General features: G+C 39.1%; 4 protein-coding genes and 2 long non-coding RNA genes across 9 annotated transcripts; 3 read left to right on the forward strand and 3 right to left on the reverse strand.

Moving 5' to 3' along the window:
* The first annotated feature begins 57 nt into the window (after positions 1–57).
* LOC136283532 (uncharacterized) lies at positions 58–1,917 on the forward strand. Its single transcript, XM_066172519.1, has one exon. The coding sequence runs from the start codon at positions 58–60 to the stop codon at positions 1,915–1,917; it is 1,860 nt and encodes a 619-aa protein (XP_066028616.1).
* On the reverse strand, positions 1,650–5,771 carry LOC131771819 (uncharacterized). Its single transcript, XM_066172015.1, has 2 exons — positions 4,236–5,771; positions 1,650–3,535 (listed from the first exon to the last, which is right to left on the reverse strand). The coding sequence occupies exons 1-2, from the start codon at positions 4,531–4,533 to the stop codon at positions 2,244–2,246; spliced, it is 1,590 nt and encodes a 529-aa protein (XP_066028112.1). The 5' UTR covers positions 4,534–5,771; the 3' UTR covers positions 1,650–2,243.
* Positions 5,772–6,260: 489 nt separating this feature from the next.
* Positions 6,261–13,287, forward strand: LOC131792811 (charged multivesicular body protein 2b). 2 transcript variants are annotated; one of them, XM_059110220.2, is made up of 7 exons: positions 6,261–6,424; positions 8,800–8,891; positions 9,785–9,826; positions 10,215–10,367; positions 10,931–11,033; positions 11,833–11,939; positions 12,652–13,287. In XM_059110220.2, the coding sequence occupies exons 1-7, from the start codon at positions 6,397–6,399 to the stop codon at positions 12,766–12,768; spliced, it is 642 nt and encodes a 213-aa protein (XP_058966203.1). In that variant the 5' UTR covers positions 6,261–6,396; the 3' UTR covers positions 12,769–13,287. The 2 variants fall into 2 exon arrangements, with proteins under 2 accessions (XP_058966203.1, XP_066028113.1); XM_066172016.1 differs by having other exon boundaries at positions 6,272–6,424; positions 8,805–8,891.
* On the reverse strand, positions 10,645–18,822 carry LOC136283356 (uncharacterized). Its single transcript, XR_010718712.1, has 2 exons — positions 18,682–18,822; positions 10,645–11,647 (listed from the first exon to the last, which is right to left on the reverse strand). It is a non-coding gene; the product is annotated as an uncharacterized lncRNA (long non-coding RNA).
* On the reverse strand, positions 13,286–17,654 carry LOC131792812 (uncharacterized). 2 transcript variants are annotated; one of them, XR_009340873.2, is made up of 4 exons: positions 17,363–17,654; positions 17,136–17,213; positions 14,765–16,433; positions 13,286–13,926 (listed from the first exon to the last, which is right to left on the reverse strand). It is a non-coding gene; the product is annotated as an uncharacterized lncRNA (long non-coding RNA). The 2 variants fall into 2 exon arrangements; XR_010718711.1 differs by lacking the exon at positions 13,286–13,926 and having other exon boundaries at positions 14,701–16,433; positions 17,363–17,647.
* Positions 14,533–24,859, forward strand: LOC131792810 (uncharacterized). 2 transcript variants are annotated; one of them, XM_059110218.2, is made up of 3 exons: positions 14,533–14,670; positions 22,127–22,335; positions 22,989–24,859. In XM_059110218.2, exons 2-3 carry the CDS (start codon positions 22,141–22,143, stop codon positions 24,510–24,512), a joined length of 1,719 nt encoding a protein of 572 aa, XP_058966201.1. In that variant the 5' UTR covers positions 14,533–14,670; positions 22,127–22,140; the 3' UTR covers positions 24,513–24,859. The 2 variants fall into 2 exon arrangements, with proteins under 2 accessions (XP_058966201.1, XP_058966200.1); XM_059110217.2 differs by lacking the exon at positions 14,533–14,670 and adding an exon at positions 18,895–19,037.
* Positions 24,860–25,544: the final 685 nt, after the last annotated feature.

Here is a 25,544-nt window from a genome sequence, read left to right on the forward strand (position 1 = left end):
CAAAAACAGTAAATACAGCTGATCGGAGAAGTCTTTCGTGGTTCAATCGCTTCTAAAATGGTGCTAGTTTGCAAGGATATGCAGATTACAACGCTAGAAGATATCCAGAAGTTAAAATTGAAGGATTTAAGGGAAATTTTGCGTTCTAATTCGGAAGCGACGGGCGGAATAAAAGCAGATTTGGTTTTAAAAGTCTACGCGATACTCATGCGACACGTGCTACGACCGGGTGAGTATCAGCAGCAAAGTAGCGATAATACTGCTCAGGATCACCATAATACAACGGAAAATAGTGGTGACTTCAAGTACGATGAAACTTTAAGACGAATCTCTGCTCTCGGATGGTCGACTGATTTACGTCAGCTTCCCGAACTAAATTTTATTCAGCTTTACGATTACCTGGTTGTGTCAACGCGCAAGTACCGCCACATTGTGCTCAAGGGAACAAATTATAAGAAATTAAAATCTTACCAATTTTTCTTCGAAGGAAACGTTAAAAGGCTTGAAAGCAAAACCCACGAGGACAAGACGTACGTAAAAGCCAGTGTTTTGCCATCGATGAAAAAGACGTCTTACCGAGTGGTCGTGGAGTTCAGATCTCAGTGTGATGTATCACGCGCAGCTTGTACCTGTCCCGCCGGGCTTGGCTCACAGGGTAAGGGGAAGTGCAATCATATTGGAGGTGTGCTGTTTGCCTTGGAAGACTTTACAAGACGGGGTCTACAAAAACATCCTGAAGCACTATCGTGCACATCGCGTCTTTCGGTATGGGTGGTTCCACGCAATCAGAGCGTTGCAGCCAAGCCCCTTGATCAAATCTTAATAAGAAAAATAAGATTTGGGAAGAAGAACATCCGCCTTAAGCCGAAAATTATAAAGTTCGACCCAAGACCACCACAACAGCGCAACAGAGATGAAGGAAGGTTCAAAACTTTAAGAGAGAGCCTTCAAAATTGTCTGCCTTCCTGCTCATTTTTTCTTTTTCATGACATCAAATCGAACTGTTCTGAGGTGCCCACTCTTCAAGAGACTGAAGAGAAACACGAAAGTGTTGCCTTCACCGACAGCTATGACATAGCTACTAATCGTTTTAAAAATATGATCGATGAGCATGTTTCCAGTCTAACTATTACTCTGGTGGAGATCCAGGAAACTGAAAGACTGACTAGGGGGCAAGCCAAGAACAACCTATGGTTTGAAAAAAGGAAAACTGTATTGACAGCCTCAAATTTTGGAAATGCTGCCAAAACAAGAGTGGAACCTTCAAATAAATTGAAAGCAATACTCTACAGTAACTTTACAACTGAAGCTGTGCAGTATGGAATTGAAAGCGAACAGAAAGCTGTCAATTTATTTATAAGGGAAATGAGAAGGGATGGTATTGCAGTAAGTGTGGAGGAACCTGGATTGTCACTGTCTAAAGACAAACCATACCTTGGAGCGAGCTTAGACAGAGTAGTAACTATGATTGACACTGATAAAAAATGGGGGATGGAAATAAAATCTCCTTTCAGCAAGGCTGGCATGACTGTTGATGAAGCTTGCAAAGAAAAGAATTTTTGTTTGGAGAAACTGGCTGATGGGTCTGTACAACTTAAAAGGAACCACAACTACTTTTGTCAAGTTCAAGGTCAGCTATACTGTTCCATTATACCCCTTGAAGGAATAATTTTTGTAGTGTACTTTGGAGAAAACATGCCACTGTTTATTGAAAAAATCCACTTTCAAAACAGCAAATGGTATGATGAATTGTTGCCAAAGATTGATTATTTTTATCGAAGGGCTTTTTTCCCTGAGATGCTAACTGAACGAGTTAAAAGAGGGAAATTCCTTTACCTACATGGTGGTTGGCTTCCATACGGACACTATTCATGCTCAAGAAATGGTTTAAAGTTAAAACTTCAGAGGTCAACATAAGGTGAATAATAAATAAATCAAGGGAACAATTCAAAACCATTCTTGTCTACTAGCATGCACTGTGTAAAAATACATGTACAATTTCATTTTTAAATGAAATAAAGTGGGAATTTTTGGTTCCATGATAACTTACTATATGGAATCCCAATAGTTATTAATATGCATTGACATGCAAGTGCTATTATTTGGAATACAAAATTAATGGAACCCAAGGGGCTGATTACGGGAAGCAGGCTTAGACTGATAGCTGGGCTTCTGCCACAATTTTAAAATGCAAAAAAAGTAAACATTTCTACCTAATAATAAATAGACAGCAAAAACTAGAATCAAAGATTGGCCGGTGGTAGTAAAGGGGGTAAAAAGTTTGTCAGAAGGCCACAGACAGTTGAAATTTGTGTTGCATAGGGGCTCAATGTATTAGGTAAGGTACCATCTAAAATGTGGTAGGTCTTAATGCGGCCAATTGCACACTCCACGTGAATGCACACTGAAGCAATGCTCATAGTCTCTTCAGTTTCAGCTGCTGTCATTTGATCACGGCCAGCCAAAAATGGTGGCATGTTTACTGTAACGCCAGCAGGTACAATTGTAGAAATGTCAAATCCGCGATCAACCATGACATTATCACCCACTTGCAACAAATCTAATACACCACTCTCTCTTGTTATTTGCTTGTCAGACACACGCCCACCCCAGAGATCTGACAAAAAAGTGACCTGTCCATTTGGGGTTACCCCAACTAGCAACTTCCAAGTATTATGGTGTTTATAATATGACCATGTCTCTGACTGAGCCAGCATAGCAGATGGTCGCTGAATGAATAGCTCAGTACAGTCTAAAATTATCCTGGTTGTGGCATACTGGGCAAACTCCTTAGGCATGTTTTTGCGAACAAGCTCCTGTGTGGGAAATGGAAACAGGTCCTTGAGCTCATGATAGAGCAAATTTATCCAGGTGATGCAGATCCTGGAAACCAGGCTGGCACTGATGCCAAATCTGTCGGCAAGGTCCTGTACAAATAGACCAGCTTTCAGTCTCATGAGCACCAGTAGGAACTCATCCAGAAAAGTAAGCTTCCTTGATGGTCCAGGTTTACTCTTGTTATCATCAAGTTGATAAGGCTGGCTTTCCTTTACTAGATTTTCACCCTTCCAGTACTGCATTTTGGAAAGCTTTGGCTCAATGTATTTGTAGAAGCTTATTAATGCCTCATAACTTGGGAATCCAGTGTAAAATAAAACAGCAGCATTGTCATCTTTAATTTTGTCAATGGAAAATCGACGTTCCGATAACACAGCATTTTCCTTTTCTGCTTCACTGAGTTTTTCCTGGCAGTCAGCTAGCTGAGTTTCAAGTAATTCAATTCTCCTTTGCAGTTCAAGGACACAATCAGGCTCTGTTTGAGGGGACTCACACTCCACTTCAGCAGCATTTTCATCACACTCTGAAAATGAATGAGCAGCATCAGTTGACGCATCGATAGAAGGAAATACTGAGCAGGATCCAAACTGCAATGCTGATGCTGCTACTCCAACAGTTGACTCATCCATCTTTCTTTCCTTTGGTGCCTTTCTTTGGTTTGATTCCTTTGTCCAGCTAAATATACATGGCTCTACACCTTGTAAATAAATAAATAAATAAATAAAACTTATTAAATGTGACAGTAATCATTTCAGATTTATTTATTATGAGTTAATCTGCAATTTTATTGATTGCTTTTGTGAAGTCCAGCAATATTACTAAGCATACATTAAATATTCTATCATTCAGTGACAAAAATCACAAGACATGAAACACTTTAAATCATAAAGTTTACAATAAAACAACAATCGTCGAATAAAACAACCAAAATCTTTGATTTGGGAAAAATTAAACGAATTCTTGTTTCTAAAGACCAAAATATCTTTGAATTTTGAGTTTTTTCATAGCTCAAATCATGAACGCACACACTACACACTATACTTTATTTCATGCATATCATTTTGCCATCTCCACCCGCAAATAGCAAAAGCTAGACGAGGCAGGCGGAGAGGAAAGGTTACAGCAGTCATAACAGATAATATAATAATTGTAAAGTAACTAAATAAACTATCTGGATAAATAAGAACTACTGAGAAAAAAAAAAAAAACAAAAAAAAAAAAAAAAAACAAGCTAAAGTTACAAAATATATAGTCTTACAGAATGATATTACAATCAAATTTACTACTAACAGAACTATCAATTATATACATTGAGTCGAGGATGCAGAATTTGCCATTTTTTGTAGGAGAATGGGCACTTCAACATAACACAACAAAAGCTCGACAATATCACAAACCTGTCTTCAAATTCCAGCGACCAGAAAGTTTTTTCGAGATATCTTCTGCCCGAAAATGCTCATGACAGAGGACAGTGGAGGTGGAAACAACAAAGCCGTCCTGTCCGTGTCGTCGCTTGATAAGTGAACACCACCGATTCCTTCGCTGAGCGTCCTTGGGAAACTCGAAGAAATGATAACTTGTACGAGTACCGTTTACATTATAGGCGCTATTATTGCAGTCAAAGGCTGCACAATACTTTCCTCTTCTCTTTCGAGGGGCGGAGGATGTTTCCCCGAGGCTTAAGCTTTCATTCATCCCACCAAAGACTCGACAAACCAACGAAACGCTTGAAAAAACCAACAAACTCTTATGCGACGCCCGAATCGGGTCACCGGCAGCCTCGCTATCGTGTTTGCGCGGTTACTAATCCAATATGGCGCCAGGAACTGTAAAAAGGACTATTCAAGCTGTTGACTAACGTCATGCTTTTTAGAAGAAACGTCGTGTTTAACCGTCCATTTTTACCGTAAAAAATTTCTGAGGACTCTATGAAAACTGAGGAGCTAATTTTGCAAAAAGGTTTGTTTTCGCTAAATAGGGAATCTCGCACATTTTTGTTTATTAGTTTGACGAAGCGTCTGTGCATAAACACCCCACTTCCCTAAAGTCGCATATAAAACCAACCGCTTGTTCGTCCATGAAATTCAAATTGTAATCACACAGTTTGTTACTTCCGCAGTAACACGTCATTTTCTTCAAAACTGAGCGGACACCATATCGGTTTACGCACATATCGGTAAGCGGGCAAACCTCGCTGTCTCCAGCACACGTGAAACAACAACACGGTCCAAAGCAATACCAGCAAATGTGAGCGACTATGCTATCTTCTCGATCGTCGTAGCTCTCCATGAACCTAGTTTCCCTATTGCAACAATCGCCGAAAGTTTCTGGGCAGGTTTTTTTGCACCCCCAGCATAAATAAACTCCGGGAGCGCAAATGAGTAGATATGATAAGAATCCCAAGCAATTGAAGCAAAATATTTCGCAATCACACGTACGTGGTGTACACTGTAAAGCCGAACATAGACAGTTACATCCCAAGCGCTTCTTGCGCGGCTGCGTTGTGATCACAGCACTTGTCTGTGATTCACGTGGAAATTGTCTTTCTCTCTCACTGTTTCCCTCGCGCTGACCTGGTTGAATTACTATGACGTTATTCGGGCTTCTGGTCATTGGTGAAACTCTGGAGTGATCCGCCCACGTTGCTGCATGCGAGCTAACTTGCCTATGTGTTGCTCCCACCGCAAATGAGTTCTGATTTTCTGAATATGGCGGCGGTGGACGATCATTTATGGCCTCTTCATATGTCGGTGGTGGACTTGAAGGACGGTGTTCGTCTCCCATTTTGAGACTACGAAGTTTTGTGTAGTTTCTTCTTGTCCTCTTCCAAAAAGCGCTCACGGTTTAGTAACGGAACCTTGTTTGTAAACTAAGCGAGGAAATTTAGAAAATCTAACTTACTAACATGCAAATCAGAAACCCCTATTATTCCCTTTGTTCTGATAGTGCTACTGAATTAGAAATTCAATTTGCTTAGCAACCACTGTAAACAATACTTTTTTTTCTTGGCTGCGTCCACAGATCGATAAACTGGGACCTAATCAGACAAAAAGGCGGAAACATTTAGTTTATTTTGACATGAATTATCATTGCATTCACTTGAAAAATCTCTTTTTATTTCTCAAACTGTATCTGCAGCGCAAACGATTGAGCTGGCAAGAACAATTCGGCCTTAGTCGCTTTATAGAAGGAGTTACCCCCTATACCCCTGTCCTCTCGTTTCTTCTCTTATCCGCCCCGCTTTTGGCACGTCCTAGTTCTTGTTTCCAGAGCAACTCGTTTTCGATAAAGAAGACTTAGAAATGAGAATGAATTTTCCTCAGAATCAACACAAGCAGCTCAAAAGTGACTCAAAATATCCCTGAGTTCAGTTAATGACGTCAATCTCTGATTATTTTCTTTAGAGGAGGGAAAACTGGGGAAGAGTTATTTTTGGAAGCTGACATGGCGGACGGATTCGTCACTAGAAGTATGCTGTAACGTCAACTCGACTAGGAAAGGTTGCCTAATGAATACCGGCCTTTTGTAGACACAGAAATATATCACCATCTCTCCAAAATGTTTAGGAAAAAACCTGATCCAAAAGGTAGGGTATATGATTTGTTTGTGGTTGTCATGCTAAAGGATAGAAGATCTAATATAACCTATATTGATAAATACAGGGTACCATTTTGAGAAAATGTCTTTCTTTTTGCGAGCTCTTGCTTCATACGCATGGCCTGTATATCAGTTCCCATGTTATTACTTTAACGGTGATGGTCTCAAAAGTTTTCAGGTATAACTATGATTTCGACCAATCGTGCCAGTTCGGCTGAATGTCAATACATATATTTTCAGTTACGTTATTAGCATAATTATTTCTTTACATCTGTTACCAACCATAGGTGAGATTTAAATTAATCACAACTTTTGACTCAAGAATAAAGAATTTTAAATAAAATAACTTCTGTGGACTGCAAGAGAGAGGTATTGTGAAATTTAAAAGGGGCTACCCGTGAAAAATTGCTGTTTGCGTCGTAAAAGTGATTCATCTGTTAAGTTTGGTTAGATACAACAGCTGGTTACCGCTTCTTATTGGCAAATGAAACAAGCCCTGATAAGTGTTGAGAACTAGAGGTTGATTGAATCCTAAAAGTGTTGATGCCGAAAAATAATTTTGATTGTTGCCTTCCCAACTTGCTGTATAGTAGTAATGTATCATTTGATTTAAATCTACAAACGCTTGAAAAATAGCGATGTGAACCGACGTTTCAGAGTCTTGACGCCATTGTCAAGGTTAATGTTAGGATAAATGAATTCTGTGAGTATTGATAACTGCAATAAGTTTACACAATAAAAAATGCAAGGTAAAATTACAGAAATTCTTTAGCACAGATTGAGTCAAACGGCATGTTCAGAGTTGCTTTTAGTTCTCTGATGAACAATATCTCGTGCACAAAGCAACCAAATTTATTTTCGCATTTATTTAAAACATTGAACAGGGCGTGAAATTAATTTTTTTTTTCTGATAGCCACTTGGCTCCTAAATTTTTCAAAGTGGTAGCCAATTAAAAAAAAGTTGATTTTCATTTTTAGAGAAAAAAAAACCTATCTTTTTTACGCTATCAGAGTTCTAGATAAACCCTCCAAAATTAAGGTCTACAAAGTTCTACACTAGGCAGACACACATATATATACAAAGTTCAAGCTCACCTAAATCCAAGATGGCGAATAGTTTTAGACTGAGATACATGTGCTGCGTTTTGGAAACAAACTTAACAAGGAAGTTTGCTGTGGATTTATCTTCGCAAATCTTTTTAATTCACTACATCTCTAGGTATGGTTATGATTCTGGTCGCCAATTTGGCGACTTCTTTTCAGGATTTGGTCGCCAAAGTGAAAAATTTAGTCACAATGGCGCCTGTATTTGGCGCAATTTCATGCCCTGTTGAAGCACCTCAGTAGGTCTTCAGGGACCTTGCTATGTTTGTCTTGGTAGTTTTTATGTATAGAAGATGACCATTGTTTATGTCTGTTCACATGTAGGTGTAAGTGTGTGTGCCTATAGCCCACATAACCTGTATCACACAGGTCACATCAAAAACGATAAACAATGTGTTGTTGGTTCATGATACTTTTAGGTGTTGGTTGATTTTATGGCTAGTGAACAAGGGTTGGACAGCTGTCTGTACTTTTAGGCTGAGTTCCTTGAGTTGTTTCTTGACATAATTTGCCAATTCTCATGTCCTCTACTGAAGAAACCCTTTAGCATGATGGAACCCTTTAGCAGCTCCCTTCATTCTGCTGCAGATATGTTGATGACACACTCACCATAATTCTTGATGTACCAACAGCAACTGATTTCCTATGCACTCTTAACAATGTCCACACTTTGATCAGATTCACTGTGGAGGTAGGAAAGAACAGCGTGCTTCATTTTCTTGGCATTCAACTACTCAACCATGCAGCCTGAGTGAAAAGCAAGGTTTATGTAAAACCAACTAAAACAGGTCTACTATTACACTATCAAAGCCATGTAGACAATTGTTACAAACGAAGCTTACGGACAACCATGCTTGATCACACATACTGATTATCTTCCTCTTGGACATATTTCTCTGATAAGTGTGATTGCCTAAAGAAATTTTTTCAAGACTTAAATACCCAAAATGTCTGATTAATTCCACCATCAACAATTTTGTTCATTCAAGAGTAGCAGACCAACACTCCTCACTGGTGCTAAAAGAACAAAGTGCCATTGTTCGAGTGGTCATAATATTGAAGGACCAAGAATCAGCAAATTATTTCAAGAAACAGCTCAAGGACCTCAGCCTACAAGTACAGACAACTGTCCAACCCATGTTTGTTAGCTGTAAAATCAACCAACACCTAAAAGTGGAAGAGAAAAAGCCACAGATTGTAAACCAACAATGTACCGTTTTATCGTTTTCATTTTATCATTTAAATCATTTTTAATTAAAGAACAGATGAGACAACAGAAAAGGCAGCTGAACAGAACACAGAGGGAATTAGCCAGGGATCAAAGTGCTCTTGAGAGGCAAGAAAAACAACTGGTGAGACAAATAATTGATTAAAATTAATTATCTATCCAAATCTAACTTAAATAAAATTTACTATTTGCAAAAGCGAGCTGTGCAGGCTATCACCAACTCAGACTATGAAGCCCACTCTGCTCCTTTCTTCTCCAAACTAGGAATTTTAGATATTTTCCGAGTCAATAGTTTTAAATTGCCAAATTTATGTTTTATTGTAAAAATAACTTATTGCCCCTATTGTTTCTCAATCTTTTTGTAACGAATAGCCAAATTCACAACAATGGTACCAGAACAGCAAATAATATCAAACACATTTGTGCTGTACAAATCTCAAGCAATTTACAATTCTCTACCAAGGTCCTAAAATTTGGAACTCTCTTTCTGTTTCAGTCACTTGCTCATCAAACCTTCTTTAGCTTACAAAAATGCAAAAGTTTTTACTGAAATAATCACTGAATTGGCCAAGCTGCACGTTCGCAGCACTTTTTCTTCACCTGATTTATTATAATTGTAAGTGAGGTGGCCCTAGCTCTCATAAGCCCGGTGGCTTATTGGGTCTCCTGGCCTTCTAGCTATTAATGCAGCTGTAAATAATTTTTTTTGTATTGTTAAAATAAGGAAATTAAAGATGATGATGATGTCGAATCCCTATGCAAACATCAGTTCATGCCCTATCTTTGTATCATTACTTCTCATAATGCTAGGTCCCTGCCTCCCTGTCTTATTTATCCATAATTCATTTATTCATCAAGTCAGTTGATCGCTCATTTTTCCACTCACTCATTCACTTTTTCATTCATCTAGTCTGTCAGTCATCCATTTGATTACTCATTTGTTCCTCCAGTCAACCAATCAGTCAATCAATCAGTTCATCAGCTAGAGTCATTCATTTTCTTTTATTATGCTCTTAGGAAGCAGAGATCAAGAAAATGGCAAGACTTGGAAACAAACAGGTTTGATGTCATTCACACAAATTTTAAATATGAAGTATTACAAAATGGTTTTTCTTTGATGCCTTCATTGTACTTTCCACCACAAGACAAAACACAGCTTTAAAATGAAGACCAACCTAACCAAACTGTGACTAGTCCATGAAATTGCAGTGCTAACACAAAACAAATGTAACCAATCTCAAACATTTATAATATTTATTACTAAAGTCTTTCTTTTATTACATGCAACATATTACAACATTACACATTACAACATATGATAGATCTAAATTAAGGTCTACCATTCCATCTGACTTGTGTTTTCTAACCATCTTCAACTGAGAATTATTCAGTTTTTTTCATCCAAATGGAAAGTTAACATCTATCTGTTGAAAATTCATTTACTTAGGCTGCAACAACACTTGCCAAGCAGCTGGTTAATCTACGAAAACAGAAAACTAAAAATATGACTGTAAGTTCCCGTGTGATGGCCATTGGACACCAGTCACAAGCCATGCATGCATCAGCAAAAATGGCAGGTGCCATGTCTACAGCAACCAAGGTATGACTAAGGATTTATTAGTTTATTATTGTTTCAATTTCTAGTATTTTGGCTTCTAGTTTTTAAGTTACTTTGAACAGCTTTATCTTAGCATGGTATCAATTGCTTAAGGTGTGCAGGAAAGATGAAAACAACACAACCAAATCAGTTAAGTGTCCTCTACGGCCAACAAAAGCCCTGATGTGTTGGCTGGTGAAACAGTCCAAGTTCTAAACAACAGGAAAAAAAATCAGGGGCCATTTCGTTGCTCAGTATTTTGTTTGTGTTTTTGTTCAACAACAACAACAACTCAAATGTGCTCAACAACAATTAAGAATGTATTAAACAGAAAATAATAATTAATTGTAATTACAAAAAACTAAAGGGTACCTACACCCTAGGATAATTAAACAGCTCAAAATTACAGGGAGCTGCTCTGCTCTAAGGTGTATGTTTTGTGGGTTCTGTTGCCTTTAGTTGATATAGTAAAATGGCATACTACGTGAATAATCACTTATCATGCTGTCCTTTTACTCTGGCAATCCTTTTTAATCAGATTATCATATTGTAATATGTTTCTGTAGGCCATGGGAAGTGTAAATGCCCAGATGAATCCAGCACAATTACAACAAACTCTGCAGAACTTTGAAATGGAATCTTCAAAAATGGACATGAAGGAAGAAATGAGTAAGTTCTTTCAAAGTCTTTTTAAATGCTTAGTAAATTGTGGTGGAGTGTAGGTGACAGTAGCCACAAAGGAGAGAAGCATTCTCCCCAGCAACAAGGAGGTCATCATAGCAACTGAGCTGCATTCCACCTTAAAAGGTGACCCTAAAGCCAGCTGGTGCTATTTCTTTTGTTTTTAATACCTAGCCTAAATTATATTTAACCTCGTTTAATTTGAAAAACTGGAATTGCTCCACCTTTCATGACATAAACAGAGCAATAAACTTAAGTTTTTCAAAGAAGCATTTAGTGACCTAATTGCCAGAAGTTGTATTTAGTCATAGTTTGTTATTAAAGAAAAAGAGGAAACGTTGATAGTGTTGGATGAAATAAAATTAACTCACTTTAACTAAGTGAGAAAAACATTACAGCTTTGTTTGCATGACCACCAAACACAAGTTATCAAAGTGATAACTTTTGCAGCAACTTCCAATGCTGAAACTTTTTCCACTTGTCATGGCAACCAAAATAGTGGCAGGCTGTACACTGGAGTCAGTATCAAAAGGTCTGTAGTGGCACCTGGGCCAGGGCATTTTTTTTCAGAGCCTCTTTCTGCCAAGGAACGTTGGTGGTTACTGAAAAATTATGTAGGAGATGTGAGAGGGTGTATGCTCTTCCTTTCCTTGGTCTTTAACTGTTTCATAGTGCTAGCCTTTTGTTGGTGTAAGCCAGATAAAAGGAATACTGTATTGACAATACTATTTATCTTCTAACATCTTCTAAGTTTTTATCGTTTTTCCTTCTTTCTGTTTTATTCTAGTGAATGATACTCTAGAGTCAATATTAGATGAATCAGGAGATGAGGAGGAGCAGGATGCGATCGTCAATCAAGTTCTTGATGAGATCGGCATTGAAATATCTGGGAAGGTATATATAAAAGGCTCTAAAGCATTATTGCTTCTTACAACATAGTTTCCTGTTCTTTTCTCACTCCAAACTCATTTCCTATGTATGGTAATTTCAAACTGTTATTTACTACCAGTGTCTGCTTGACATGTGTAATCACATGATGACATCATATCACGTGATCATTGAAGTCCAATCAGAATAGTAGAAAGTTGTAAATGTTGAACCTATTCTTATGCACAAGTCTCAACTGCAGATAGCATTTGAATACCAAGTTGCCGCTAGGTAACTCATCCTCAAGTAAAATACGATGTATTTATTTATTGTTAATTCGATCAGGCTCCTTCTCAGGGAAGAAAGAAGTGGCTAAATTTTGTCTTCTTCTTAACATGCATCTTCACGTTCTCCTTCCATTAGAAATAATTTTTTTCTACGACAAAAAAGCTGAACTTTATATTTAGAATTGTCTGTGGAAAAAACAGATAAATGTCGTTGTCTGGGCAACTGCGCAACTGCGCACGTACCCCTCCCCCAACCCAACTTTAACTCTAACTAGTTATCAGTTGAATGTGGTTGGGTCAGGGGAGGGGTAGGTGCGCAGTTGCTCCGACAGTGACATTGATCCAAAATGGCGAAGAAAGGCGTCCAAGACGCCATGACTGTTGTTTTCATTTGAAATCGTCAATATTTTATTTACTCATTCCTTTAAATAAACGAGCATTCATTTGTTTAGATGGCAGAAGCACCTTCCGCGCATGGCGGTAAATTACCAACAGGACAACGGGCGGCAGCTTCCAAGGGAACATCGGATGCAGATATCGAGGAGATGTTGGCTAAGTTGAAGGCCTAAAACAGAAGAATGCCTCGCACTGTGCTTACATCTAGGGTTAATTTTTGCATGCCTGATTATTACCCATTTCATTTGAAGGAGTTTGAAAAATAGTGCTGAAATTACTGGATTGTTGTTACATTGGAAAAAAGTTTTCTGTGAAGTCAAACTCTCATTCAAAAATTAGGAATATTATAACAGTTATTTAACTCTGAATTTTGGCTGACGTGATTGATAAGATAATGCCAACAGGTTGTATTGATTATAACTCGTTTTGCCTCCTGAGTAAAACTCGATTAATGAATAATGGGCCAAGTGTCACGTGAGAGTGCCCGAGTTGTGTGTCCAAAGGAAAGTGAGCAGGGCTCGCGAGTATTCGCGTTCATTCATTCTCCCCCTGGCGATTATTTCCCTGGGAAAATGGAAAAATGTGAACAGTATAGGAATAAATAGTTGAGAACAACGAGGATATTCTATAATAAGTGTACTGTCAACAACGCATTTGTTTGTAAAAATATCAATAAATCATGTTTGAAAGTCTGTAATGTGCCTTTTGAATTTCATGATTTTATCAGCAAAATGGAAAGAAAGGAGAGAAAGTGTTAAGAGCTCTTCGTTTGATCGTTCGGAGAGGAAAAAGCTAATGACGATATGTCAGCGGTTCTCCTTACGCGCGCGGGGTCGCGAAAGAAATAGGTTTTGCTCTGTCTTTCAATTTTACAACTAGATTTTCGACCCAACGCCGCAGAGCGTTTTAACGAAAAAATAAAGGGAGTGTTCCTTGCCTCTTGCCTCGTAGGCTGTGAAGCAACATATTTGTTTCTGAGAGCGTTCCAGTGCTCCAATATGGTGAAATGGTGTAATTGAGGAATAATAACGCTAAGTCATTTACTGGTTTGAATCCCTAACTGTAAAGATCGGTATTGCTCGGGAAATTTTCTCGAGTTTCTGCTCAGTCGTTGCAGTGGTCTTCCTAAAAATCATGTTATTTAAGAAGAACCCCACGAAATTTCGCAGCATGGCCTTCTTTAGATCGAGTTGTCGTGAGAAGAACACTAGGGGATTTGAGAGAACCACTTGAAACCACGACGGCAACCGCAACGTCAACAAAAAGGGTAATGAGCAGGGGCGATGGCTGTGTACGTGCGTTACAAATCTTTATAAATTTCTTTGCGTCCTCTGCAAAACAACAACGTGAAATGACCAAACTTTGCGTTGTCTAAAGGACGTGAACGACGACGGCTAATTTTTTAAATGTTTATTTCTAATTTAACACCGTGTTCCCTATTCAGTTTCGAGATAGTTTTGACAGTGAAAAACAAACTAAATAACTTTAGAGAATCGCGAGATTTGTAGGTAAAGTATAAGTTCATTTTTTAACCGACTTCGTCCACTGCGTCGCCATCGTCGTTTCTTAAACTTCCTTCTGTTGCTGCAATGACATATGCATATTTACAACTAAGATTTATTTTGTGCATACAATTTCTTGGAAACCGATTAGTCTCCATCGAGTTTTCAGCCAGGCGTTAAAGATTTTTTCCAAAATTGTCTTGTAAGAATACTTTCAATTCTGAAGAGACACAAAAAATTTCGGAGACGAGGCCAGAAATAGGGAATTTTATGAAAGTGCGAGCGAAAAGCTTGTCAAAGGCAGATAGCTAGTAAGCTAAGTCAAACATCTTTAATTATTCCAGATGCGGATAAACAAGTAATTGATACTGTCCTAGAGATTAGCCTGCTAATCAATTAGCCAATGAACACCTTTATAATTTGACATAATTGTGCAAAGAAATGACCGTTGCTATGATAGCTTATGCAAAATACAACTAAGATTCTATTTAGCGCATTATATTTCCTAGAAACCGACCAGTCTTTGCGCTTTCAGCAACTGAGGCGTAAAAGAATCTTCGCAAAAATTTTCAGGTAAGGTGAAATGATCTTCTTTATACTGTAAAATAGGTTGCGGTTGCACGGCATTATGGTGAATACACTTCTTAAATGAATTAGGATCGTTTACCTCACTTCGAAAGTATATCTTGACGTCTCCACTGCATAAGGCGTATTACCTTCAAGCGACGAAGAAGGCGTGCAATCGAAACTTCACGATTTACGTCGTAAGTTAAGACATCGTGAGACAAACAACAATATTTCATGGAGATCTTCATATTTTTCTAAGACTCAAGAGCTCGCTAAAACCTCTCGAGAATTCTGTTTTATACTGAAGCGCAGTCAAGAAATTAAGATTCGCGTGCTTAAGGGGCGTGTTTACTAATGGCTGCTACTCCGTGCTTAAGGATAAATTATAACGTGCGCGTGTGATTATTTTATTTCACTCCTATTGAGCTGTAAGGGTCTACGTCTCCATGGCGCACGGCCGTGCACGTGCATAACGCGACTTGGCATCTGCATTTTACTGCCAACTTTCGACCAATTTAACCGCGAGTTCCTGCTAAGCAACTTACCGAGAAACTGTGATAGAAAACTAGCGAGCCAGCACCCCTGATTTTGTTTATCCGCCGGTATTACAGTCTATCAAAAGAACAATGTGGTAGTTGCTCAGGAAAAATCTGCAAGTTTCACGGATTGCGTCTTAAGCTTGAGTATTTAAGCTATGTTTGCCTCAATTTTCAATTTATTCAAAGAATTGAATTTTCAATCAACGACTTGTTCAAAGGGTTGAATTTTCATCGACAACTTTAGATAAACCATCAATCAAACAAGACCAAATTTTCCGTCTGGGGGACATAGGGAATTCGGTGAAGTGATTGCACAAGGCTATAGTTAGTCAAAGACTGCTAGCTGGGTTTGCATGAAAAACAGTTCAATAAATAACACCTTTATTCAATACAGGATTCAACGCCAGGTGTTGAAGAAGCAATCAGCTGTAGCACTTCCAGAATTATGCAAATCTATTTGAAGTCAGGGCTGCCTTACTTAAAAATGACAGGTCCAAAAATAAAATGCGTCGCTTTTTCCTGGGTTTGTTTAGTCTGTATCTTGTTCGGCTCGCAATTTGTTTAGTTTGTTTGCCATCCACAGTCATATAACACGGCGAAACAGGCGTAAAAAGGTCTAAATACGGATCAATACGGGATTCGTAAAAGAAGAAGCCTACGCCTGCTAAGAACGAATTCGTCACGCTCCAAGTTTAACCCTTTAACACCTAAGAGTGACTAACATCTGATTTCTCCTTACAATATCACCTCTGAATCATGCAGTAAGGTCACGAGAATAAAGAAAATTATCAGCAGCTAAAGAAGCTTTTGATTGTTAAACAAACTCTCCCTGTCAGCACCTTAAAGAACGTATGGAAACAGTATGGAGAAAACCTTTACTGATGTTAGTGTGTAAATTGTTAATAAAAAGCGTGCAGAGTTTTTTTTTCGCCGTTCCCCAGCCCCCTACCCTCTACCTCAACCATCCACTCTAGCTCCAACTCAAACATGGCCGGTCGGATAAACGATTGCGAGCTTATAGCGTTAGCTCGCATTAATGAGGCACCTGCGTGAGATTCTTTTTTCAAAATCACGTTGAAAAATTTCGGTTTATAGTTGAAGTGAATACACTTTCCATGTAATGTGTGACCGTTCGTCCCTGGATGAACTTCGGATGTGGATCGCAACGTTTCGACTGCTTACCGCGAGTCTTCTTCAGCTGTTCAGACGATGATGAAGAGGACTTGCAGGCTGCAGTTAAAACGTCAACAAATGGTAGTTCTTATAGATCCTCTTCGGAAGAAGAAGACCCAGAAGTCCGTTGAGACCTCATGTGACTTCCGCTTTATCCCGAAGCGCGGTCAAGAAGCTAATATTCCTGTGCTTGGAGAGCGTGCTCTCCATTGAACGATATTTTCATCGGAATATTTTGAAAGTAAATGCTATTTTCCTTCAATAAAGATGCAAACATCAGTTATTTAGAGTCCCATTTCAACCGACTCATCCAAAACACGTAACTCTAGCATGCGTCGTACGTCTATGTTTACAATAGGCAGCTGGCCTCGTCGTGACTTTGAATAACAAGTATTTGTTAACGTTTTGTCTTTTAAAAATAAGACTAAAAGTGATTTAAGTCTCATTCTTCTGAAACTGGTTATGCAATCAGACTGAGCTCACGTTTTGTAGCCTAAATGAAACAAGCTTTTTTGAGTACAGTCGTTTCCTAGCAGGGTGCAGACCCCTGTGGCAAGTTAGAAAAATAAATTTTTATCATCTCTGAAAATATGCTATTTATAGCGCGTTCCAGACGTCAACTGAACAAAGCGTGCAAAGTACAACTGATAACATCAAAGGATGCTTTACAGGATTTTTTTTTTCGTACCACGTTTTTTTTTTTAGATATATAACCAACATTCTAAATTCCGACTTTTTCTCATTGAAATTAAAACTTACCTGGCCTCGAATTCTGTCACGGTTTTCTCACTTCGGATAGCAAGCATTCTCATCGCTCAAGTTTATTTCCTTACAAAGCTACGAGAATTGCAAACGTGTTGGAATGTGTACGTTTCGAGCCATGCTCTACAATAATATGCTATTGATTACGCGAAGGTCGATTTTGTGTCATAAACAACAAATTAGAAAAAAAAAACTTGTGTGCACGCTCAGGGCGTGATCCCTACCTATAAACTGAAAAAAATAGTCTCGAGTTGTTTGTGTTTCGAGAGTCTATCCGTTCAGCAAACTTTGTCATCTAATCGCGGGTTTGCGCTTTCATGTACAAATAAGTGCAGATTGTGACCACATAAAAAATGAACAAAGGCCTCTGCCCTCTTCAAACCCAGACTCCATGAAAAACATGATCGCAAGTTAGGGCGAAGCCGAATATATTGTTCTCCATAGACATATCACGTAGAGAAATGGAGAACGAATTTTATATTGGGAGTTAGAGCCCTAACATCTAAACAAATTCATATTTTACAACCGCACGTACTCACTCTCTGCATTGCCTACTAAGCAAAAGAAAACTAGAGGGGTGGCCAATCATATTTCAGAATTTTTGTTGATAGAAGGCTTGTCGATTTACTCTATTGTCTGACATCCCACGATGATATGACCTCAACCATGTCTTGTGTTTGCGTCAGACTCGAACACACCATGAAAATTGGCCAATCACAACGTTTACCAAGCCGCAAAAGGTCAAGGGATTGATCCCTTAGCCTTTTGCGGCTTAGTTTCGTCAATAAGTTTTAAAACATTCTGAAAAAAAAAAAAATAGCCAGCTACCTACGATCTCTATGGAACGTCATTTTAGTTAGGTAGAATATCCGAAGTGCTGTGGACACTTGATATCAAAAGCTGTAACTTTACCAGTGCAATACCGACTGCGGTCATTCCAAGCGGTCATTAATTTTTATGCAGATATATTTTAAACATGGAAAATGAAATGTACCGAGTTAGACAAACAAGTCATTTTAAATTAACACTATTGCACGACATCAGGAGTGTCTCCCGATGTTTGCAAGTTATTGCAAACTTCAACGCGATAACATTGCAAAAATTCTGGCATGTAGTCAAGGATTTACCCGTAAATTTTCAATTTTCGGTGCATTCGAGCGTAATTCACTCTAATGACAAAGAGGCTGCACTCGTAACTGTTCTTCTAAGCCCTCCCCGTTTCCTGTGGTTTTATTCGATGGAGCATTCGTGTGTTGTTTTGCGTAGGTGTACAAATCAAAATCACGTGGAATAATAGACTGTCACTTGAAAGGTGAATTAAATATGACCTCTCAGCTGAGATGTTGGATTTAGAGGAAATGATTACCTTCGATGCTGTTTAATGCGGCATTCTTGTAAGCGTACATCCCTACTTATGGCTGAAAACTCTCGTGCATGAAAACTTCGGACAATAATTATGGTAACTCTTGCTTTTAATGGTGTACAAATACCTCACGACCCGAAATCTTTACATATAAAGGTCATTAAAATACTACTTGCCCACCTTGAATAAACGAAGCAAAGAAAATTGTTTTGTGGTTAGACATTCCGTGACTCCGTCGTTTGCAGAATCCATTCACTATTTTCAATGTGTTACGCACGGCTGCACACTTCTTGATGGTACATCAACGAAGTTGATCTCAAGTTATCAAGCGTGGAATTGAAAACAATATATATTCAATAAGATCCGTGGCCAGCTCTTCAAACCCACGCAGGCTATAAATATTGACCAATCAGAGCGATTGTAATTTAGCATAAATATGGTCCCCAAATCCATAAATTATTCGTGTCACTGTGTCGCATCTGCCTGAGGTGGGCAAGCGTACTTCGAGATCCCAAGTAGGAAACCAGTTGCTTCAGGTAAGGTGTTTCAAGGGCAAGCTGTAAGGTTACTTGATAGACTTAAAGCTTCGTTCAAAGTCCACGAGCTTCAACATTTTATTTTCGGAGAATTATCTTTTTCTGTTACAGGGAGCAGAATCCAATTAGACATGATTCTACATGACTAATGGCAGACGTATCCTAAATGCGGTTTCTCTGTGTTTTAAACTATCGGAATAGACATTGAATGCTTATTTCACTTTATAGTGCATTCTAGTTATTATTAATTTGTTATTTTGAAGCAGTTGCTTTGCTATCACTGTGATATCCGCGAGTAAACGAGTTTAGCATCAGAGCGACTAAGCAGACTTTTTCTTTGAACTGTACGTCAACGCGCGGATGATTGTGATTGGTCAAAATTGGGGCGTGTTTGCGATCGTAGTTTTAACCTGCAGGTCAAAACGTGCGGGATATTCAATCACTGAATGGGGTGTTGTTTTTCCATGAACGCCTGCCCTTTGTTCTTCCTGCTACGAATTATTGTTTTGCAATCATCGCGACCATCGCGAAAGCAACATGCCTCTCCCTTTGGGCATCAATCGACATAACTCCATTGCTACTTAACACGGGCTCAACTTCGTATTATGTTGCTAACAATGTTTATTATCATTAAATATGAAAGTTATTTTACTGAAGGAACGTTTTAATGAAGTAAAAAAATGGACAAATGTCGGCATTCTTCAGAAGGAGCTGAACTTTTTTTTTTCTTCTTCCCGTGATTGAAAATATATCAATATCATTGTTGGTGTGATAGTAGTCCAAGCTTCCCTTACCAAACCATTGTACTCGTGTTTCAATTGTTTCTGACGCACGAGATTTAGCAATAAATCATTACATGCTTGTCTTAATACTGTAAACGAAGATGGTTTGCTCGATGACGCTTTGTTGATCATAAAAGGCTAGTAAAATAAGGACAACATTTCACAGCTTCTAGCGTGCAACATATCGAGCTACCCGGAAACGAAATATTATTAAATTACAACTGTAAAAACCCTAAAGCATGGATAAGGCACTCTCATGACAAATTAAATTGTAATTGAAACCTTTAGAGAAATGTAATGACTTCTAAACTCTTTCCTTGATTTTCTTCGATATCTGGCCGTCCCTCGTGTAGTTTATCGCGTTCGTCTGCCGTTTCGTAATCCGACTTCGTGGTCGAATGACCTCGTCGAAAATTCTGTCTTTTGGTTTATTAATAACAAAGGTACAAGGACTGTTGTTTGATTTAGACGTGACATGTACTTTAAGTTAACCTATAGAATATCAAAGTTTTTTAGTCAATCATTTACAGGGGGTCCTGTTTCTGACGGTCACCCCTGCGGCAGTCTGGCGAACTGTTTTTAATTTTGGTTTTGCCCTATGGTCTTTTCTCAGGCCATAGCCGCCTATTTGGATCCTCGGAAGCCGCTTATGAAATAAAAGTTATTAAAACCTCTGCTTACAGCGTTATCGAGCTCAGAGACTTGAAAAGTATTTCCAGAAATCACAACTGTATCGAAGATATCATCAGTTACTCTTTTTAAAATCTTTACTTATGAAATTAATGTCCTTAATAAAGTTAAGTTGGATCAACAACATAATTGTACAAAAAGTGAGACAATCGCTTAATAGTTAACCTAGAATCCTGATTGTTATATTTATGACTTCCGAAATTGTCACCATTTCCGTTACCGGTGTGTTTGGTCACGAACGTCTCCAACCCTTCAAATACTGCTGTTAATTTTAACAATAGATAGTGCGCTTGAATACGTGTGCGTGATTCAGCCCCTTTCTATGGTTGTTGCAGAACTAAATGCCCCTTGCTTATGAGGGTTTCTTTGCAGTTTGGAACTTTTGGATAGTATTGCGTTATTACAAAGAGTAAGATTCGATTATTCGTGTATAAACTCCTAACGTCCGTTGAGACGAGTATCACTTCTTTCGGAAGCTTTTATTTTTTCTATGACGTTGATGACATATCTTTGAGATATGACTTCCGTTGCTGTGCGATCGGCTGAAGAATTTTATTTATTTAAACAGGATAGCTTTTCTGTTGGTCTTTTCTTGGGTGCAGCTTTTGTCTCACTTAAACGCACCTAAGAACAACCGATTTTCAAGCCGGCTAAATATGCATTAAGCAAGTCTTTGCATTTCGGCATAACGAGAATACATTATCAGTATTGTAAAGGCTATAATTTGTCCATCAGCTGGCGGTGAACCAAAACAACTTGGGTTTAACCTGGCGGGATCAAGATGAAAATGTTCATTGCGGCGGGATGGCGGGATAGAATGAAAAAATGGCGGCGGGATGCGGGATTGAAAAAGTATCTTTTGGACCATCGATTTCCTCCAACAAAAGTCAGGTGTTATGCTATTTAGATCTTGAAAAATACAAATCTAAATTCCTCAGTTCAGTGGTTTCTAATCCCTATTAATCACCTCTAAGATTTTGCCATCAGCAGCCATTTTTTATAGTCGGTTATAAATTCATCGAAGTAGCATGTTGTAGTTTCCTTCACAAAACGATCAATCGCTTTTGAACTTGGCAAAGATTAGATGAAATTAAAAAAAATCAACACTAACACGAAGTTAAAGTCGTGAATTAAAATATTCACTTTACTTCCCGACTGCGACATTTGGGTAAATATTGCAGGAAAGAAAACTAAACAGAACTAAGGTGCAAGCAAATACGACACAAAAAAGTGAAAAGCAACTGGAACTAAGGACTTGATTCCTTTCTTAACGCGTATTGTAAACTTTTTACGAGAGACGTAAAAAATTATGTAACTAAAGCAAGCCAAAACAGATTATGAAAATATTTTTGACGCAAGTAGATCTTATGCCGCGCAGTTCTTTAAGTATGTCGATACTTTACGTGTTTGAGACACCGACGTGAAATATTATTTCAATTCAAATCTCTAGAAAACTGCGCGAAAGACTAGGCTTCGGCCAGTGAGACCATGCATCACCAAAAATGAGACCGAGCATAATGAGGGTATTAAAAAAGACGCTTTAATCCTATGTAGTTCTTTTTGTCCCAGCTAATGGTTTAGCTAGTATAATTATAATTGAAAATTTTTTGCTTTCAGTATTCTCAAATCAAATGAGCGTCATGGCAAACAAAGCTTACTACAAGGAACGAATCCAAAAAATGCAGAAAGAGATTGACGAGGCTGGCAAAGAATCCAAGGTTCTAAAAAATTTAGACGTCTTTGTGTTGGACAATTCCCTCCGTGAAAGTACCGTGGGTCAGTTGCGTGGGCATACCATAGAAAACAAATGGAAAATTTACAAGGAGGTGGGTACATAATGCTTCATCCTTGAGTTGGATTTCCATTCTTCTGTTGTCTGAAATGACTGCGAATTTGTAAAAAATATCAATAAAGGCATAACATCATAATGACTCAACGCTTTGGATGAAGAAGCTTACTACTATCAACTGTCATCAAGAAATGAAAGCTGGAGTTGTAAGCGTCAACAAAAAAAGATCCAGTTTGCTTAATCTAAGAGTTAAGCCTACAGGCGTGCCAAGAGCCACTTGAATAAAATTTTCATGCAAATTGAACCTTCAAATTTGCCCAATGCTTGAGAGCCTCAAATTCCCACACATTACGTCGATTCAGCATCTTCGGAGTACCGTGACGTTATTTGTCTAATCTATGCATGTATTTTACGTGTTTCCCAATCAATGATTAAATGCAACCGTTTTACACGATACGTCGGTGTAGCTTTAGGTATGATAATTTGTCGAAATGCTCCATGAACAACACATTTGAAAAATTCCGGAGAGGATTGCTTTGAATCAACGGGTGTTTAATAGGAAGGACTGTGGACAGAATTCTACCGTCTCTCCGCTTGAGAGGCACAGCGGGAGCCTTTATCATCGAAACAAATTTCAGCTGTGTTTTAGCGTTTCTAAACGTTTTTCCCTTGATTCTTTTTCTAAACTAGATCAAAAAAGTCGGCTTCAAAGACATCATCGTCGCTTCCTTCTCCCACATGACTCGCCTGGGTGATACTTTCATCAAACAGCTACACGATGCAGGAGAAGACTTCACTAATCTCTGGGCCTTCACAGAGTTACTTGAATCCGTTGACAAAAGTGGGGTTCCTGATACCGAGACCATTCCTGTTGGCTTACGGAAAATGAAAGAACTCGGCATCAGGAACGCCATCATCGAAATGGATTTGGTTTACGTAGGGATCAATTACAAGAAGTTCAAAGTTGAAGCTATCAACGACCTTCTTACCGAGAGATTGAAGTGGATCCATGCCAACCTAGCAAAAGATTCCAAGGTGGTGGTCAACTTGCGCGATCTTCCCGACGGCATGATCAAAAAGCCAAAGCGTGTTTTCAAGGTCATCCGTCATTTATCTTCCTTGCCCCTAGCTATCCGTCCATTTGGAATCGTTACCGAGGAGTCTGGAAAATACTTCCCAGAGCAGCTTGCAGCGTGGATAAGAGCTGTTCGAAAAGAAATGGATGATTGTGGTTTCAAGGATGGCCACTTGCTGGTTCACGTGCACGAAAAGTGGGGACACGTGGACACCACTCAGTTGTCATGTTTGGCCAACGGAGCAAATGGTATCTGGGCAAGTATGATCATACAAGGAGCATCCATGGGTGCAGCCAGTTCTACCGTAACACTGATGAACCTGGTCCGCCTTGGAAACAAGAAAGTTCTCAAGAAGTACAATTGCTCAGCCCTCCGAGAAGCTGCACAAGAGATCTGCAGGGTCACCACTGGATACGAGCCATATCCACTGCAACCCATATACGGAGAACGAGCCTTGGACATGGTGTTCGGTATGCCTACCAAACTTGGAATAAACGAGTTCGACTTGGCGAAGTTCTTTGGGGAAGAGCCACTGATGCGAATGACCACACTGGCCTCTGCTGAAATGATTGTAACAAGGCTCAAAAATCTCTTTGGAGAAGATCCTCAATTTACCATCGAACGAGGCACGAGAATGAAGGAGGTGATGTTGGAAGATCTTCACAAAAACATCAAAGAAGAGTACATGAGTGCCGCAGGCCTAGCTATGCTATTTGATCGTTCTGGTGGTCATCTCACTGAAAAAATGGCCGAAGTCCTAACCAAGGAGGAACCAACGAGGGCCCATGCTCAGGTATTGATAGCTGAGATCCGTGACATGTGGGATGAATGGGATTTGAGGGACGGCCAGCGAGATGACAAGCTGGAATTTGATGCGTTTTACAATGGCTTCTTGGCACCATACTTTGGTTGCTACAGGTGCGACGAGACGAAGCAAGCCTTGAAAGCTATGGATATGGATGAAGATGGAGCCGTGGATTGGAATGAATTTGCCGTGTACTTGAAGTGGGCAATGCGACAATATCCTGAGACCAAGACCTCTGAAGATCTCCTTTCTGTTGCCTTCCGCAAGGGGCTCATTCCGGCCATGCAAGACGAAGTGGTCAGGAAGCAGGAAGGCGAGCCCATGGAAGCATAATGAACGTTTTCTTAACTTAAGCACACATACAAGGGGATGATAACCGATAATCTTTCACACGTAGCGTGGGTGATCTTCCCTTATAACGTGGGCTTGGTAGCCCGTATGAATAGACAAACATTAGTTCTTTTTGTTTATGCCGGACACTTTCTTGCTCATTGTCAAAGTCGATTTTGTGGCTTTTTGTAGCTTATGGGGCGTGGCGTTTAAGGTTTTTCTTAATCATGGATGCCGCACTTCAATGGTGTAATTTCTTTATCTCGGTTTGATTATCAGCGACGATAACCTGTTCACGGTTATGAACGAGATGAGCATTTAGAATTAAAGATGTGTGAGTTGAAAGGAAATTGTTGCTTTAAATGACTCCGTGTTTTAAGTTCTATTCAAAATATGCCATGAACTAGCCGTACTCTCCACTTGCGCTGTTGCTCGTCTCTCTCCTCCTTCCAATGTTCTCGTCGCCAATTTGTATACGATAAATGTGAAACCTAAATTGAGACGGGCAGAGGAGACAGCATTTGCCCCCGAAAGAAATGTCTGAAAATAGAGGTTACGATTGGTATACTTCTTAAAAAATCAGCTTTAATTTCAAGGGTTGTCCTCGGCTTTTCCTGGAAATGTGCTCTATCCTTGACCATTCTTGTTTCCTTTCGGTGAAGAGCGTATTTCATTTGTGTGTCATGACACCAAACCACAGTTACCCCAGAGGACAATTAATACAAAGCTGCAAAGGATAATATCTCGAAGAGTCAATGAGAACTCAAACCTGCTTGAAGCAAAGGAAAACGCAAGTGACCAATTTTTGATTAGTTATAGATTAAATCAGTGTTATTACAGCTCAAGTGCTTTTCAATTGAGGTTCGTAAAACCAAACCAAAGTTATTTCAATAATCAATCACAGGAAAGGAAAATACTTTAAAGAAGCAATGAGTACTCCAACGAAAACCAAGCAAACTACAGAAAGCGCGGGAAAGCGCCAGGGACCGAGTCATGTTTTGTTTCTGTTTTACATCTGATTGGTTGAGAGAGAGG

This window comes from Pocillopora verrucosa, chromosome 9 (genome assembly GCF_036669915.1).
Source record: "Pocillopora verrucosa isolate sample1 chromosome 9, ASM3666991v2, whole genome shotgun sequence".
NCBI lineage: Eukaryota > Metazoa > Cnidaria > Anthozoa > Scleractinia > Pocilloporidae > Pocillopora > Pocillopora verrucosa.

Coding starts and splice junctions, on each gene's coding strand:
- LOC136283532 (XM_066172519.1), top strand. CDS start 58: ATGGTGCTAGTTTGCAAGGATATGCAGATTACAACGCTAGAAGATATC.
- LOC131792810 (XM_059110218.2), top strand. CDS start 22,141: ATGAGCGTCATGGCAAACAAAGCTTACTACAAGGAACGAATCCAAAAA. Junction 22,336..22,988: donor AATGGAAAATTTACAAGGAG/GTGGGTACATAA, acceptor TTTCTAAACTAG/ATCAAAAAAGTCGGCTTCAA.
- LOC131792811 (XM_059110220.2), top strand. CDS start 6,397: ATGTTTAGGAAAAAACCTGATCCAAAAG. Junction 6,425..8,799: donor GAAAAAACCTGATCCAAAAG/GTAGGGTATATG, acceptor TTTTAATTAAAG/AACAGATGAGACAACAGAAA. Junction 8,892..9,784: donor AGAGGCAAGAAAAACAACTG/GTGAGACAAATA, acceptor TTATGCTCTTAG/GAAGCAGAGATCAAGAAAAT.
- LOC131771819 (XM_066172015.1), bottom strand. CDS start 4,533: ATGAATGAAAGCTTAAGCCTCGGGGAAACATCCTCCGCCCCTCGAAAG. Junction 3,536..4,235: donor TCGCTGGAATTTGAAGACAG/GTTTGTGATATT, acceptor TTTATTTACAAG/GTGTAGAGCCATGTATATTT.